This window comes from the organism of the source record quoted next, unplaced genomic scaffold, assembly GCF_019419815.1.
Source record: "Pyrus x bretschneideri cultivar Hongxiangsu unplaced genomic scaffold, Pyrus_bretschneideri_v1 Contig7, whole genome shotgun sequence".
Lineage (NCBI taxonomy): Eukaryota > Viridiplantae > Streptophyta > Magnoliopsida > Rosales > Rosaceae > Pyrus > Pyrus x bretschneideri.
The window spans coordinates 4,786,216-4,803,648 of NW_025999809.1; the positions used below are offsets into that span (position 1 = coordinate 4,786,216).

At 38.3% G+C, this 17,433-nt stretch overlaps 2 protein-coding genes and 1 long non-coding RNA gene across 6 annotated transcripts; 1 reads left to right on the top strand and 2 right to left on the bottom strand.

Annotated features, from left to right (window-relative positions):
* Window positions 1-1,952: 1,952 nt before the first annotated feature.
* LOC103927711 (E3 ubiquitin-protein ligase PRT1) lies at window positions 1,953-5,738 on the bottom strand. Its single transcript, XM_009336657.3, has 7 exons — window positions 5,439-5,738; window positions 5,295-5,323; window positions 4,993-5,172; window positions 4,293-4,634; window positions 3,977-4,180; window positions 3,244-3,338; window positions 1,953-2,671 (listed from the first exon to the last, which is right to left on the bottom strand). Exons 1-7 carry the CDS (start codon window positions 5,531-5,533, stop codon window positions 2,282-2,284), a joined length of 1,335 nt encoding a protein of 444 aa, XP_009334932.2. The 5' UTR covers window positions 5,534-5,738; the 3' UTR covers window positions 1,953-2,281.
* Window positions 5,739-6,366: 628 nt separating this feature from the next.
* On the bottom strand, window positions 6,367-12,696 carry LOC103927712 (transcriptional corepressor LEUNIG_HOMOLOG). Its single transcript, XM_009336659.3, is given in 21 exon segments — window positions 6,367-6,777; window positions 6,914-7,111; window positions 7,234-7,350; window positions 7,450-7,605; window positions 7,808-7,957; window positions 8,318-8,427; window positions 8,514-8,655; window positions 8,906-9,121; window positions 9,375-9,446; window positions 9,987-10,253; window positions 10,341-10,390; window positions 10,493-10,604; window positions 10,734-10,786; window positions 10,789-10,808; window positions 10,910-11,024; window positions 11,027-11,195; window positions 11,322-11,431; window positions 11,679-11,776; window positions 11,928-12,018; window positions 12,360-12,444; window positions 12,549-12,696. Coding segments are annotated over 19 exon segments (2,331 nt in total). The 5' UTR covers window positions 11,960-12,018; window positions 12,360-12,444; window positions 12,549-12,696; the 3' UTR covers window positions 6,367-6,633.
* Window positions 12,697-14,312: 1,616 nt separating this feature from the next.
* On the top strand, window positions 14,313-17,173 carry LOC125472379. Of its 4 annotated transcripts, XR_007254320.1 has the most exons (4): window positions 14,320-14,578; window positions 14,693-14,765; window positions 16,033-16,096; window positions 16,939-17,173. It is a non-coding gene; the product is annotated as an uncharacterized LOC125472379 (long non-coding RNA). The 4 variants fall into 4 exon arrangements; XR_007254321.1 differs by having other exon boundaries at window positions 14,313-14,578; window positions 14,693-15,289; window positions 16,033-17,173; XR_007254322.1 differs by having other exon boundaries at window positions 14,313-14,578; window positions 14,693-15,277; window positions 16,033-17,173.
* The last annotated feature ends 260 nt before the right edge of the window (window positions 17,174-17,433 follow it).

Here is a 17,433-nt window from a genome sequence, read left to right on the forward strand (position 1 = left end):
TGATTGATTTCTAACTTTGTTTTGTTTCAGTGTGCTTTTTCTGCTTTGTTAATTCTTTCCCTAGGAGATAGTGAGAGAAATTACCGTACAAGTGGCCAACGTGTGCCTGCTCTCTCCCAATCATGACTCCTGCTCGCTCACCCTCTCTAATAATTTTACCACAAAACTCAAACACTATCTAATAATGTTACTATTCTACTCAAACGTAACTCATATTTGTGTTTATAATCAGAATTGAAACCGAAACTATGCTAAACAAGTGCAGTATATCGACTTTTCTTATATTTATTGTCAGAATAGATCAACTTTGTTAACCATATATCATAACATGTGAAATAATAAAAATATAAAACAGTGTTCTTGTAACTCACAATTTTTTTTTTAATTTTATAAATGATAACATTAGTAGATTAAATTATTAATTGTTAAAAGAGAGGGAATTAGTGAGGATTAAACCCTACTACGATACATAAACATCATCACTTTCTAGCACTACGGTAAGAGCAACCTGCAATTTTTCCTCAAATAATGCTATTCACATATCTATTTTTACCTTACATATATTTTTGTTAATTTTTTACTTTTTCAATTTATTTGATTTGACGATCAAAATTATAAAAAAAAAAAAAAAAAACGTGAAAAGTGAAAATATGTACTATTTCTCCTCCATCTCTCACATTTCCAAAATTCCTCAACTTTAACAGCTTTCAATGGGTTTGTTGACGTCCTCCGCTTTGCTCTGCCTTGAATATTCTGTTGACACACAAGTTCCTCAAAATTCATAGAAATCACGGGTCCAAATCACGCGTGATATCACCGCTTGCGTAAATCGCGGTTTACGAGGAAGCAGGTGACAGTCGGGAGAGCAATCACGCACTGACACCCAGCGGCTTCGGTTCCCTCTCCCCCAATCACCTCTTCCGTCTCACGGGTTTTCGGTTTATACGGCTCTCGTCTATTTCCTGTGGGCTCCGTCGGTTAGCATTTGACCGTTCTTTCAAGCTTTACAGGCCTTCTCTCTCTCGTTTTTGGTTCAGTTATTTTTCGATATTTTAATTTCTGTAGAGGTCCAAATGAGAAGAGAGGATCCTCGTTGGATCCGCTTTGTGAGGATTTAAGAGATCTTCCAATCATATTCGTTCATCATACATCGTGCGGTCAGTTTTCTTCAGGTATTGTTTATATTCAATTTTAAATAAAAAAATTTAAAATAATTTATGACCTCACGATGTACGATGAACGAATGTGATTTGAAGATCCCCGGGATTCTCACTCCCAAATGAGCACTTGCTTTTGGCTCGTTCCAACTTGCAAATCATTTATCGACACGCTTATAGGCTCTGTTTGGTATATATGATGGGATAAGTTATTTCAATTAAATTGGACTTGTAGCCCAACTAATATTTGACGAGAAAAATTGTAACACGAACTGGATTGGAAACAAATCCAAAATAAGCGAAAATATGATGGGTTATGTAGTCCATCCATACCAATCCAATCCTATCCCTAAAATCTAATCTCATTCAGCTCACCAACGAGCCCATAAGTGTATATATAAACGCTTGAGCGATAATCAGTTAATGACTTAATACAATGCTAACCGATAACAATTCGTATGGACTCATCTTACAAAATTCCACATAATATTAACCTACCGTTTCTTAGTTCATCATTAAAATATTACTCATCCAATAATTCACCTAGATCAAAATCCGTTTAGTTATCTGACCTAACAAATAAACAAACAATATTGTCGATAAACAGTAAAATGTGCATAATAGTACTAATCAAAAGACCAAACGATTTTTGATTCAACTGCCTTTTTACAAGAATAATCTATGAATAGAGACTTAAAAAATGATCGGTTCATATCTAAATTTATTCAGCGTTCCGCCTAAATTTTTCCTTTTGTGTTTTCATTGACTTCTTTGTGCTTGTTGTTAACAATAGAATAAAATAATAATTCATTTGTACAATGTAGACTAAGAAGTGTTATTTTGTAAACATACATTATACACTAGTAATGATAGATGAAGGAATACTCCTAGAGCAACCAAAGTTCCAAATATGTACAATCATCATAGTCCTTGATATGAACCCTAAACCGAAATTTAACTTGCGGAAGAAGCAAAGCATTTCCAACATTAGGAGGCATTCGGCCTCACCACACCGGCGACAAATGCAATTCGAGAAGAAAACTAACCAGGTCAGGGCTCAACATGACTTCCAGGAACCTGCATTTTAAGAAAACATATATAAAGGCTGCGCTCAAGACGCAGCGTTACTGGTTTTCAAATGAAAGAGTGGGTTGGGAATCATCTTGTTCATCTCCAGTATTAGTGACGGCAGCCTGGGCAGCTAATCTATTCTCGGCCTCCTCCTGAGCCACGGTAGATAAGGCGGCAGAAATGAGTCCTTCTGATGAAGCTTGTGAAGTAATATTACTGATGAGAAGAGCAAGAGAACGATCATCTAAGCGTCCTGTCACTAGTTTTAATTGATTACGAATCGATTCTATGCGTACATGCTCAAGTCTGTGTTCTGGTGTATGCTGTTGATTGAAGCGACCTGGAAGCTTGGACCTTGTATTATAACAATGGCTGCAAAGGTCGAATCCCATTTTCTCGGTACAGTCTATGCATTTGTATCTATCGCCAATGATTGGATACATCTGCAAACCAAAACCAAGATGCTGAGATTCTCAGATAACATCAAACTGATTAGCAATAGATGTCACTCAACGACCTTTAACCCAAACGTAGAGCACAAACATGACCTAAAATCAAAGGATGCAAACACAACAGGCAGTGAAGTAGTATCATCTACAATGAAGTCTGGCAAAGGTGTAGCAAATGTTTAAGCATCATGAATCCAACAAACATGCACAATTGCCAAATACTTTCAGAAATATTGGACCTATACTTTGTGTATATACTAGGGCTTACCAAGAACGAAGTGGCATATATAGTTTCTGGTCCTGATCATTGGAGTACATACTGTCGCAATGTCAAAGTTAAAGTCTACGGTGGGAATATTTTGCCCACACATGTTTTAGGCTTTCAGCATGTATCAACATCTAGTCCAAAATACTAAATTATTGCTAAGATATTCACAGTTCATCTCCTCAAACCCATGAAAGTTGTCGCCAAGGATAATTCTTTAGAGTAATGGTCATGCACGGATGCCATGTCACCAAAATCACAGCATCAATTTGCAGGTAAAGGAAGGGTGTTAGAAATTTACCCCACAAGAATCACAACCACATCCTGGGTGAATATCTGAGTTAGGGTCAGACCACCATGATAACTTCTCTCCTTTGTTACCATCTTTTGTCGTACCTGCAAGTACACACGAACAGTGTCACTGCCAAAATATAAGATATGCAAGATTCACATCATAGCAGTAAATCAGCACGGCATGTAAGGTCAACCTTAGGCTATACATCAGCAACATCATACAAGGTACAATTCGTGTGTAGAATGGATGAACATTCTATGGTTGATACTAAGGCAAAAGAGAGAAAAAGGTATTAGTTTCTGCGGTATTTGATAATTACAAGCCTTGATTAAGCAAGTTTGAAGCCCTTACTGTATCATTGCTTGTTGGTACAGAGGAATTCTGACTCATCAGGCAAGAAGCTTTTCTAAACCATACCTAGTTGTTTTCAATTTAGCTTCAGTGAAATGATTGAGGATAACCATTCAAGAAACAAAGCAAGCCATGTGAATTGAGGAAATACGATTAAATTGGGTAGCAAATAAGTTTTGGAAAGGTTATTCATACAGCTATATCTTTTTTGCATTTCCTGATGCAATTCCAACCCTAGGATGCCTAAGTAATACTGGGAAATTATATAATCTCTCCTTCATCTATTTTCTAACCATGCATAACCGATGAGTGAATCGATATTAACGCAGTTAACACCAAGATAGACCCAAAACATCAGAATAATGGAACTGAGCACTAGTTAACATACAGCCAGCTCGGTTCTCATGCGTGAGATCTGCTTGTTTAAACTGCACAGCATCTCTTCTCAGGGCATATTCTTTAGGAAATTGCTCCTCCAGAAAGCAGCCAAGCTCCAAACAAACTTTTGGAAATTCTGACGGGTGACAACTTTGACAAACTTTACATGTAAGCATCTGTTCATCCGGGTTGACAATACAACTTTCACAATATACTGTATTATGAAAAATAACGAAGATTAGAATAATAGCACACCAATATGGTACTTTTGAGAACAGAGGACTGAAACCTGATAACATAAAGTTCAATAACTTGAGCATTCATACCGTGGCCACAGTTAAGAACCACAGGATGAAACAATAGTTGCTCGCATGCGGCACATAGCACATCAGCAACTGAAATTCGGATCCGACTCCCACAGTCCATATTTAACAGGGAATTCTTTTCTTCGTCAGCAACATTCCCAATTCCCTCACAAACACCACAATGGGCTTCCTTAGGAACATTCGTACTATTCTGAATACATGGGCTGGACTCAATTTTCTTCACATTTTCACAACATCTTCTACAAGCAGAATTGGCCAGAACATTGGAGCATTGATTAGCTTCAGAGCTGCTTGAATGCGTATCAAACTGCGGCGAGAAGGAGCCAAGTATCTTCTCTTCCTCTGCGACATGCACATGGCAACAATAAAAGCAATCAGAATTATACAAAAACTGACCAGAGCGAAATCAAATCTATAAGAATAACTTTCAACAACCAACTACAGAAGAAATCCCTCAAGCAGTGACATGATATTTATGAATGCTAAATGCTAACTAACGGGATAAGACCAAGGTACGAACTGAGACATGTTTTTTATTTGCCAGCAATGCTTTTATACCGACCACAGACAGAAATACGATCGCTAATCACAACAGATAGGTTTCAATATGAATAACTGTCATCACTAAAGAAACTAACACAAACAACAAGATAATAATCAGTTTACTCAAAGATAAAAATACAAAAGCGAGCATATATACCGAGAATTTGCAATTCCCTTCTCCTATAGGCAACAGGATACTTCTTCAGCAGCAAAAAATGAAGCATTTGACAGATCGTCGGAAAGTAATTATACGGATGCCTACAAAGCGGACAATAAGATTGGCGCTCACGGCTCATTGATCTATGCACACACCAGAAACACGAAATGTGCCCACAAGCTGCAAACCCCACAATAAAAACCGATAATTTCTAATTAACATTAATAAAACAATAATTACAACAAAATATCTAATCAAATAATCAAAAGTATGTCGATGTAATTAAAGCCAAACAGACTTACAGAGCACTATAGGTTTGTGCAGAAGATCCCTGCCCCATTGGAAACAAAAACGCACAGCATTAGCTAAGATTCTACAAGTTTCTCAATCGCATTTCAGAAGACGAATTGATCGGAAATCGGAGATAGTGGATTCAGGAAACTTACAGGCAAACGCAGCAGAGGAAGGAGTCGGAGACTTCCTCCTCCGGTTGAACGCCGCCGTCTGCGATTCCCATCATTCGGTGATCGGATTCGTCCATTGGAAGCAGCACAGAGATTTTGGGGACAGCTGCGAAAACCTAGAGTTATACAGAGAGAGTGATGAGGGTTTGCATACACAGGGATTTTTATGAGCTGCTTATTTCTGCTGAACGTCACATCGAAGACGCATATTCAAGCGGTAACTAATTGATTGCCCACGGAATGCCGGCTACACTTTTCTATTTTCAATGGCGCTGAACAGGGGTTGGGATGTAAAATTCCATTTTGTAATTTGAATACGGGGTTGTGATGGTTGGATTTTGATCGTTGAATCCTTAACCAATACCCTAACGCCAACAAGTCTCAAGATATTTAATACTCTGAACCATGCCAAAAAAAATTCTCAGTCGACGACAAATGAAGCATTTTTACTCACTATCCTATTTATTATTTTTAAATGAGTTTGAATTTCGAGATTCGTATAATGAATATGTATAAATCTCAAAATTCAAACTCATCTAACAATGATAAATAACATTACTACCAGTTAAGAATGATGAGCAAATATGCACTCATGAACGAAAGAATACCAGTCATAGTGAGTACAATTTTGATTTGGAAATTGTAAAAGATAATTTACATAATTCTAAAATTAATAGATCATATTAGATATTAATAGATCATTTGGTAAATACTTTTAAATCACTGAAAGCATCTTTATAAAAAGTCTTTTTAAGTTTTAAAAGCACTTGAAGTGCCTCCTACAAAAAGCACCAGTTATGTATTGCTTATAAAAAACAATGCTTTTTAAAATTAATTTGCATTTTTACTAATAATTGATTTCAAAAACATTTTCTTTAAAAAATACTTTTAATCATTTAAAAGCACAACCAACCCAAATCAACAGATTATATTAGATAAAAGAGCTAAACCCATCGATAGTGAATAAACGTACTCCTACATTATTTGTCAAGGTTTAACTAGGATCATCTAAATACCATATAATATTATTACTTGGAAAACCCTGGCATTTAAAGCTATTTACTACAAATACTACACTTCAAACACTGCACATTCAACTCTACATATCTGCGACTCTGAGTCAGTCTCCTCTCCAGATTTCTGCACCGAAGCCTCTCCGAGGATGTTAAGCTTTGATTCACTTCCATAACTTGACGGAGCTGTCGTGGCTTGCCGACGCAACCATTCCAGTGTCAGGTGACTGCGCCAGAGCCGAGATTATATTCTCGTGTGCCGCAATTGTCATGCTCTTGTTCTCAGCCATGTTCCACAGTTCCAAAGACTAGCACACAAGCATGAAAGCGGCTATTAGCATTAATCGTGGGTTACCATTGTCAATGCAGTTACTACGAATATCATCATAGCTACTTTTTTTCGTTTATGAATGAAGCTATTGCTAGAAGAGGTTAAAAATTTACCGAGATTCCTCCGATGACCAAGAGAGTTGAATAACTTGGGTGAAAAACACACGAATGAAAATGGTTGCCGTTAGAGCTGAGCTCCTGAATACACTCTCCCGAAGCTAACGACCAAATCTTCACCAAGTTCTGACTGACAGATGCCAGACAATCTCCATTTGCATTCCAACAAATGAAGTTTACAATGTCGGAGTGCCCCTGCGATTGAGGACGATGATTTAAACATATAACTAATTATACGTAATGACTTGTTCCTAAAGCAACAGATTAGCATTAATCAGGTCCTCAGTTATTCAATCCCATATTTATAGACAGGGTACCTGGAACGAGTGCATTTGTCTGTCAGTTTCAACATCAAAGATGGAAACTAATTTATCTGAGGCTGCTGCCAGTAGTTGTCCAGTTTTTGGCTGAAACCTCACTTGTGCAGTACCTCCCTGCCCCAAATGATCAAGATAATTTTTCAAGTGTGAGTATAGCTTTTGTACAAATCACAAAACGCTTAACTTGGAAGAAAATAACAGAAGATTACAAACCTTATAACTACGAGTACAAGAGAATGGGTTGATATTCCAGTACCGAATTTCATTGTCATGATCACAGAAACAAAATAAATCAGTCTTCTTCGGGTGGAAGTCAAGGGACATAATAGGTGAGTTGTGCCCCGTATATGCTTGTAAACAATAGTTTGGCTGCCACAATAAGATTAATAAGTCAACAACGCTTGTACAATGAAAGTGCACTCACAAACTATGTAGCCTGTAAAACAAGGTTTCTCACGACTAAAGTTACAAAAGAATAAAAAGAATCTTGAAATTATTAATGTATTGAGGTACATTGTACACCCCTGTTGTATCAGCCCAGACCATACATAAAGAGAGTAAAGACAATTACATTGGCTGCATCCCACAATCGTACAGATTTGTCAAAAGAAGCTGTTGCCAGCTGAGATGAATTTGGTCTAAACCGAACATCTGTGATAACTAACTTGTGTTCTTCGGCAGTACTCTGAGTCTGCAGAGTATCCATGTTCCAGAGAACAACCTGGTCCACATGACAAATGTTAATTATTCTCATTCCTTCAAGTTCCAATCTCAATCATACCTTTTCAGTACATGCATATAAATCATTAAAACACGTGCAGGAAAAAACACATGTGGAACAGCCATTTTGACCTCGATGGAAACTAGTAAGAACTGTCAAATCCAGTAGATATAATTTTTCATGTGAGTGAGCGTGTGTGGAACAAACTTTTTGACCTTGATAGAAACTAGAAAGAACTGTCAAATCCAGTAGATATATTTTTCATGTGAGCAAGCATGTGTGCGCAAGCGCGTACACACATTCTGATAATGTGCCAAATATCTTATATCATTTGCATGTCTTATTATACCATGTACATACCTTTTTGTCATGTCCTGCACTTGCCAGCAACTTCCCATCCGAAGAAAAGTGACAGCAAGTAACTTTGCTGTTTCTGGTCCGTATGCAGCCAACTTCACCAAACGTAAAACCTGAATGGGATAATGCGGCCACAGCTTAGGTAGAGTGAAGAAACTTGACCAACTCTCTGAATACAATGTGTAAACCTTCAAGTTACCTTTAGAGGAATCTTTATGGTGCTGTTTAGGACTCTGCTTTAATGTCCCATACAGATCCCTCCCGTCTCCCCCATCATTTGACAAAAACGATTCCACATTATCTTCTAGCGAACCAACGTCTCCAAATCGGTCAATGTCATCCTGCACAGAAAACGATGCTATTAGAAGAAGAGTCGCTCTGGCTTTTCTACTTTCTCCGTTTCAGCATCCACGAGATATCAATATAATTTGATACTCAAAACACATTGATGATAAGTGATTCCTCAACAATAGAACCAAGCTTTTGGCAAAGTTTACTGACAACATTAAGCTTTTTGGGAAACCTTGATAAACTTATAATTAGAATGGCAGCTCAAGTACTCATCTACATCTAAACTTAAAGTCAGCCTACCAGTAAATTGGAAGACGAAGGAAGTCCTGTTCCTTCTGGATACATCATCAAGCTTTTTGGCATGCTGTTAACATGCTGCATGCTATTTGCTGTGTTAATTCCATCACCAGGCGTGTGTGTTGATGCTGGCGAACCAGGTGAAGGGCCAACAGTGTTTCCTGTGCCAGTGCTGTTGGCAGGTCCAGAGGAAGAGTGTTGTTTCCTTTTTCTGTTATTCTGCAGGAAAAACATCAACAAATGTTGATCAGCTTATCCAAAGCAGTAGTTCATCAGGCCCTAATTCAAAAGGCATAAGATTGTACAAGGAATCATATCATTGTTGTCCAAAATTTGGTTCTCTGAAGTATCTAATGTTTCATAATAAGCTCGTAAATATGACAAAGAAAAAGTGCCCTTGCCCAAAGTTGGATCCCTAACCAAGGACATACAGAAAGAGTACAAAGTTTAAGTATGCACAACTATGCACAACCTGTTGCAGTTGCTGCTGTGGCAATTGTTCATGTTGTTGAGAGGAAGGGTGCTGCATCTGAGCCATTTTTATCTATTGAACACCAACAAAGCCTCAGAAAACGAAAATCAAAACCTTTCAAAGGATGTAAGTTTATGGAAACAAAAAATATCTATGGACAAACTCAGAAATCACATGAAATGATGACTGATCAAACCAGGGAAACTCATTAAAAGCCAAAAGGACAAATTAGCAGAAATGGAGCAGGAGCATTAACGACAATAGATTTACCAGCATCCTAAACTATAGAAACCCAACATTCACAAATGGGTCATGTATACTCTTTTTGTCTTTCAGGGTTTAAAATGAAAGAAAAAAAACAAAAAAGAGGGATTAGCATACAATTCCCTACTTTAAGCCCCTGAAGTTTGATTGGAGCAAGCATAACATGCACAATGTAGAATACTTAAGTTCTTAATCACTGTAGAACAAAGACGCCACATGCTAAAATTAGAAAGGTAAAGATTAGCATATTTATGAAAACAGTGTAATAACAAATTTTCAACTCTTTCTGTCTATAAGTGTGTGCCTACCATGAATCCTAATCCTCATCAGATACATGAGAAAGGTTACCTTTGGTGAACTTGATAAAACTGGAGAGGACATAGATCCATCATTTCTAGTAGATTGACCATCTTTTGCATTCAAGTTACCCCTAGGCAGTCCAGAAAATCTGCGAGGATCCATATCTCCGTAATTTGTGGAATTACGAAGGTTATTTTGTGCCTGAGCTTGTGCCAAAACTTGCTGTTGTTGAGATGCCAAAAGGAGTTGATTTGGGGTCTGAAGATTTGGCTTCTGCATTTGTACACCCAAATTTGGTCGTAATTGGTCGATTCCCTGTATTATGGAGTAGTTTTGCAACTAAGAGTTAAATCCACACTAGATAGAAAAACAACCAAGGAGAGAAAGCCATATATTACTTACAGTTAGAGGCCAACCCTTCAAGGGAAGACCTGTAATACCTTGATTCAATCCTGAAGGAAGAAAGGAAGCATTCATATGTGAAATGTCTGAGCATATAGATCATATTTAACTGTAGGGCCGTATCTGACAATGATAAGGTCAAGTGATGTCACCTGCACTGCTCAGTCCAGATTTTGACTGTAAAATTGCTTGTCCATAAATTGATGAAGGATCCATAGGCAAACTTTTCTGAGGTGTACCTAAGCTAACTTCGGTTTTGATGTCCTACAATCTCCACAAGTCGACATACTAATTGCTCAGTATGCTAGAAAAGAAGAGGCAAAGAAACTAATAAATTTGAACAAAGAAATGCACGAATAGTAAAAGTAATAGTCTGAGACTCTGAGTAGTTACAGTGGTTAAAGGAGTTCGGGCTTGAATTTGCTGAAAACCAGCAGGCATGTTCCAGAATTGCCTTGTACCAACTGGCTGAATCAACGAGAACTAAACAAATGAATGACCCATTCTAGCCAGGAAAGAAATGAACAAAAAAAAAGCTCAAATACATGCAAAAACTAAGGAGAAGTTACCCTTGTGGATTTGCAGCTGATTTGAGCAGGGCCATCCTACTGGCATCAATGAGTGTAGGGGATGCCTCTGAATCCATCGGGTGAGGGTGTTTCATACGATCTTCATACATTTCATGGCTAGCACACTGGCTGACGGTTGCCCCATGACTCCCTCAGAATTTATAGCATTTATAGCACCACCAAGGGCAGGATGATTAGGATCCCTGCGCTGTAACTGGGCACTGCGCTGCTGCAAATGCTGCAGCTGCTGCATTTGTAGCTGTTGTTGCTCCCTTGCCTTAACTTGCTGTGCCATCATTTCATGAAGGCATATTCATAAAGAAATAAAAATGCCCAAGCAATAAATTTCATTTTTTCCTGAAAAGATATTTCTAAAATGATAAAATCTAAATATAACGCAAAATAAAGGAACCTCAATGTAAGCTGCAGCAGCCTCTGAATGCTTCTCATTTGTCCTTGCAATGAATATGTCCCAAAAGACAGACCACCATTCAAAGAGGAATCCTCCTGGTGCATCAATTGCTGCATATTCAAATCTAAAACAGGTTTATTTCTCCAGAAATTCTCAACACATATACTGACACTATTCGCAACAAAATCTTTATAAAAAAAAAAAGAACTTACATACTATCAAATCATGCCATCCCAGTGAACAATTTGGGCATAAACAATGATACAAAATATTGTTGTGCAAATGCATGCTAAGCAGAATCTTCTAAAACATAATCAGTAAGTGCACTGCGAATGAATTAAAAGTTGGCAACATTACCTACTGGATCTGTAGCAACCTTCCCTTCTGTCATAAACGCATTTGCAGAAGCAAGCAATTTTCTTTTCAACAAATAGTCATGAATATAAACATCAAGCCTGAAGCATACAACAAAATGAACAATTATCGAACCAATGATCAACATATGGCAGTAAAACGAAAGCAACAGCACCCAACAAAAAGTAAATACCAATAGAGAAAAAAATTACATGCAGATTGAAAGAAAAAATGATGAATGCAAATACTTACATCTTATCGGCTTCCCAATTACTCTGCGCCATGTTTTACCTTTATTAAGTAAGTTTAAACAAAGAAATCACCAGCAAAATCACTGCTTTGTCTGCAATTATACATCACCCATAGCTTCAGATACCCTCATAAAGTAAATTCAACTAAATTTAAATTTAAATGGGCAAAAAAAAAAGGAATTCCACCGTTACTATGAGTATTTCACAATCATTAGCTCAATTATCATCTATATGAATTACATTTAACTTTTTTAAGTATCTAAAACAAAATCATATAATGCACAACTCCATGAATTTTCTCCCTTCATTGTCCTGGATTTTCCGAGCAACCAAACAGAGCAAAAACTCCAAAACCAAAATCAAAAACAAAAACAAAAACAAAAAATCACAGAATTCTAACAATTCTACAGCACCATTCAGCTAAAAACCATACCAGTGAACCAACCGATCAAATCCTACAGCGCCATTCCGCGAGATCTCCACCTCATAAACCCTAACGCGAACTGAATCAACCAAAACTGAAAAACCAAACCACAAAAAAAATTCAGCTGAGGTCAGTCTAAGACCATTTCAAAAAAGCCTCCAAACAAATTGAAATACGCTGTGTGATCTGAGACCTTACACGCTCAATCGAGTTCAAACGGTGTGAAACAATTCCCCGGAATTTTATAATTTTCCCGATAAAATAATGCACTCTTGTTCTCAGAGTGTAACAGTGAAAGAAAAAAGCGGAGAAGGAATCGTCGAACGAAGATATTAACAGAGAAAGGTTTTTAGGTTCGGAGCCGAATCTTAGGCTCGGTGTAACGTTTGTGAAAGTTTGTTGTCTGAGGGATGTGAGGTTCGGAATTTGGTTCGGACTTCGGGGTTAAGTGTTAGATGGTTTAGTGCGTTTCCACATCGGCCTTTTGGGTTGGTCGGTTGTGGGACCCACTGCTTAATGAATAATACGTGTAACAATTTTTCCTTAAAAATATCTGAGTACAAATCATCTTCGGATCTAAAAAAATTGAGCCCAAATTCAAATAATCCGACGGTTGAAATTTGATCTAATGGTTACGAACAAGGAGTTCCTCTAAAAGTTATAATAATTGTAACCGTTAGATCAAATTTCAACAGTTTAAATCATTTGATCTTTAAGCTCAATTTTTATAGATCTAGTAAAGATCTGTACTAAAAAGTATCCATTGATCCTTTGCTTTGTGCCACACATCCATTCATCTTTTCTTTCCGTTCATCCTTTGTTTGATCATATGGATCTCACCCTAATATCTAAGATTAAGAATATAAGTTCATGTAATTTGATCAACAATGTGACTAAGTGGTGGTTGAATGTAACTTTGATGAACAAGACTCTAAATTACAATTTCCATTGCCCAATTTAACCTCTTTCAAAATAACTTTAAAAACCTAAACAAACGTAAATAAATAAACAACAACAAATGTGTTACGAAATAGAAAAATAAAAAAAATAATACGTAGATCCCTCCAACAAGCCACCTCACCAGCAGAGACCCATTCTCTTTCACTGCCGGCCAACCTTCCTTTGCCCACTCTTTGTCTTCTATCTTCTCAAACTAATGATCAAATATTAAGATCACATTCAATTCCGATGATGGCAATACAATCCCAACTTCCCATCTTTAAATTTAAGAAAAAGAGACTCAAAAGAATTTGGGTGTGAAGAATTTATTAGCAGACTGTGGGTGTAGTTAATTTGGATTTTAGAGAATTTTAATAGACATTTTTTAAGTGACAGAGTTCAAAGGATTTTAATAGATTCTACAAGTCTATACATATTTTGGTAGATTTATATGGATTTCTATTATAGATTTCTATGGATTTCTTAAGATTTGTGTAGACTTCTTTCATAAATTTTTATCAAAGTTATAAGTGGCTAATACATTTCTTCCCAATTTGTTCTTCCACCATTTCAAATTATAAGTTATACATATTGAAAAAGGATACTCGTCGGATCATTTTCCTGGGGATCCGGGGGATCTCGTGATCGTGTCCATTCATCGTACATCGTGTGGTCAGAAATCATTTGAAATTTAAAATTTAAATAGTACCTAACGAAAATTAACTGCACGATGTATAATGAATGGACACGATCACAGAATCCTCCAGATCCCCATGAAAAGGATCCGGCGAGGATCATTTTCCATACATATCAACCCAAAATCTAAGCAACATTAAATTCATGTCAAAAATTGCCACAACATTACAAATATTATACAAAAAGCAATTAAAATCAACATTGTTACAACCCGTTCTAAAAATAAGTGTACAATTACGATTATACCCTTGTATTGGATTTTATATCCGGCCCAAACCTCTGGGCTGTGCAACCTACCAACCCAAAACCGGCCCATTGTTTTCCCCTCTCCCGTGACTACCCCACCTCTCGAAAACACTCTATCTCACCTTTCTCACAATTTTTCCTCACCATCTCTGCAAAACACTTCCTTTAGTACCGAGAGCTTTAGCTTTCACCATTTCTTTTTTCCCCAACTAATCAAACCTCAAATTCATATATTAGAGTTCTCTGGGAAGCGAGGAATCCATTGGGGGTTTTGCATGCATCATTGAGGCACCTTGTGGTGCTTTGCCATTAACATCCAAGAACCTTGAGCTCTATCGTGAAAATAGGTGAGGTTTCCTGGTTCAATATTCAAATATTTAAATGTTTCTTGCGTCCTTGATGAGTTGGGGTTGAGTTTTGGATTATTTATTCATGCATGCTTGTGTTCTTCGAATCCCCAGTTTTTTTCCAGTGAACCCAACAACTTGCAAGCCAATTTCCGACCAGCTCAAACCGTGTTCAGTCCCCAAATTGGTAAATTCTTGTTCTCCTCTTCCTTAGCTTCACTTTGGTTTGAAAATCATTGGAGATGGTGGAGATTTGACCCCAAATCGAAGCCAGAGAAATTTCCCGGCCAAAATCCTTAGAATTCGGCTTTCTCCTTCGTTGGGTCCAATGACCTGTGAGCCCAATCGGGTCGACCTGAGCTGCCACCTAAACTAGACCCAAATCCAACCTGTCATCTGGCCTAATTCATTAACCCATTAACCCAAGTCCAATTTGTTAACCCTAGCCCAAACCTAATCCTTTAAACCTGGGCCAAAGCCTTGACCTAATAACCCTAACCCGGTCCAACCTATCAAACCCAAGCCCATATCTGACCCGACCCGAGTCTAAACCCAATTACCACGGTTAGCACGTGGACCGTGTATGGGCGTAGCCATGCGTGCTGGAGGTATTGTGCTTCGCCGCCATGCCGACGACTTTTCCGACGACCCATCTCAGCGCATGCAACGGTGCGTGGCCTATGCGTGGGGGAACCCGAGGTCTATCTTTAGGTTTTTCAATGTGCCGAATCCAAATCCGTTGTCTGTTTTCTTAAATTTTATCATTTTAGTAGCGTTTTATTAAATAGTCTTTATTTGTGTGTGACATCCCACACCGCCCAGGGAAGTGATCCTTAAATGTATATTCACATCCCTACCTAGCACGAGGCCTTTTGGGAGCTCACTGGCTTCGGGTTCCCTGGGAACTTCGAAGTTAAGCGAGTAGCGCGCGAAAGCATTCCCAGGATGGGTGACCCATCGGGAAGTTCTCGTGTGAGTTCCCAGAAACAAAACCGTGAGGGCGTGGTCGGGGCCCAAAGCGGACAATATCGTGCTACGGTGGTGGAGTGGGCCCGGGAAGTGGTGCGCCTCGGGCCGGGATGTGACAGTATGGTATCAGAGCCTAACCCTGGTCGCGCGTGTGCCGACGAGGACGTCGGGCCCCTAAGGGGGGTGGATTGTGACATCCCACACCGCCCAGGGAAGTGATCCTTAAATGTATATTCACATCCCTACCTAGCACGAGGCCTTTTGGGAGCTCACTGGCTTCGGGTTCCCTGGGAACTTCGAAGTTAAGCGAGTAGCGCGCGAAAGCATTCCCAGGATGGGTGACCCATCGGGAAGTTCTCGTGTGAGTTCCCAGAAACAAAACCGTGAGGGCGTGGTCGGGGCCCAAAGCGGACAATATCGTGCTACGGTGGTGGAGTGGGCCCGGGAAGTGGTGCGCCTCGGGCCGGGATGTGACATGTGTGTAGGTGCATCGGTTGGAAGTAATCCAGTCCTCCCTAATTCGAGTGGCTCCCCAGGAGCAGAGTATTTGTGAGTGGACCCTTTCTCAAATTGAATATTTTATAACTATTGGTCTAGCATGCATTTCATATTTCATGATTTGAACATGTCTTATATTATGCTTTATGGATTTCTATATTTATGATTATTGAATTTACATTTTTCTAAAGGTTATGAACTATTAGTTTTATATGTATGAAATTCGGTGGATTTACGAATATGAATTAGCATGAATTTATTTGACGAGGTTTTTAGCTTTTGAGCTCTGGTGTTTTGGCATGAGTTTTTAAGTTTCGTTTTTGTTGATTATCTAGTGGGTTATCATACGACACATACACACAACACGGGTATGTAGTTTATGGTCATAGAACACAATTGAGGATACTTATGTTATACCCCTAGCTTCATTGGCGAAACCAGTGTTGGACAGCTTCACTAGCCACAGCTAATGTCAGTATGTTATGCTATATATAGATATATTTCTTCTCTAGCGTAACCCAAAGTTGTACAGCTTCACCTTCGGGTGATGGGGCCTACAGTGTTTCTTCACTGGCATAACCCAATGTCGTACAGCTTTACCTTCGGGTGATGGACAGGTTATACCTTCAGGCTACTATGATACTCCTAGTTGATTTTATCATTGATTTGAGTTATGAGATTTTTGGGTTTTGCCTTCGGGCATTTTGATATTGTTTTTAGAGATGATTTTACGGCTACGAACATTTCCTGCATGCTAGAAAAACCTATATGTAGTACATTATATGTTTTCAAAACAGGGGGTTATTATGTTCAGAAAGAATTTAGGTTCTGATTATTATTAGTATTAGTATAAATTATGGTCCACTCACCTTTTGTTTTTGTGCCCCCTCAAGACATAGTGACGAGGAATATGACACGAGCATCGAGGCATTACCCTACCAGTGACTTTACGACCTTCCACTTGTGTATGATTCTTTATTATAATTGTAATTTGATTTCTTACCTTCACTTGTACTTCCGAGTAGTTGTGTGCTTTGGGCATATTTGTGCATCTTTTGTTTCGGATTTATGATTGTTGGACCTTCCGTTACACACATGTTTAATTCAGAATCTTATTATTGTCTCCTAGCATTTGTATATTCAGAATCATCGTTATTTGTTATATGACCTTTGAATTACAGGTTCTCTTGTATTATTGCGTATTTATATATTTATGGCTTTTGTCACTCTCAAATGTCGGCTAACACGTGTCATCCATGTATCATTAGATAGAATATCTAGGTTGGGGCATGTCAAACATGAACTTCATTAGACAAAAAAGAGGAGCAAAAAAACCCAACTGATTCGTCAGGTACTTCTTTGAAGCATCTAATCAAACAAACAGGCCA

Coding starts and splice junctions, on each gene's coding strand:
- LOC103927711 (XM_009336657.3), bottom strand. CDS start 5,533: ATGGACGAATCCGATCACCGAATGATGGGAATCGCAGACGGCGGCGTT. Junction 4,181..4,292: donor GGTTCTTAACTGTGGCCACG/GTATGAATGCTC, acceptor TTCATAATACAG/TATATTGTGAAAGTTGTATT. Junction 2,672..3,243: donor GTGGTTGTGATTCTTGTGGG/GTAAATTTCTAA, acceptor TTTGGTTTGCAG/ATGTATCCAATCATTGGCGA.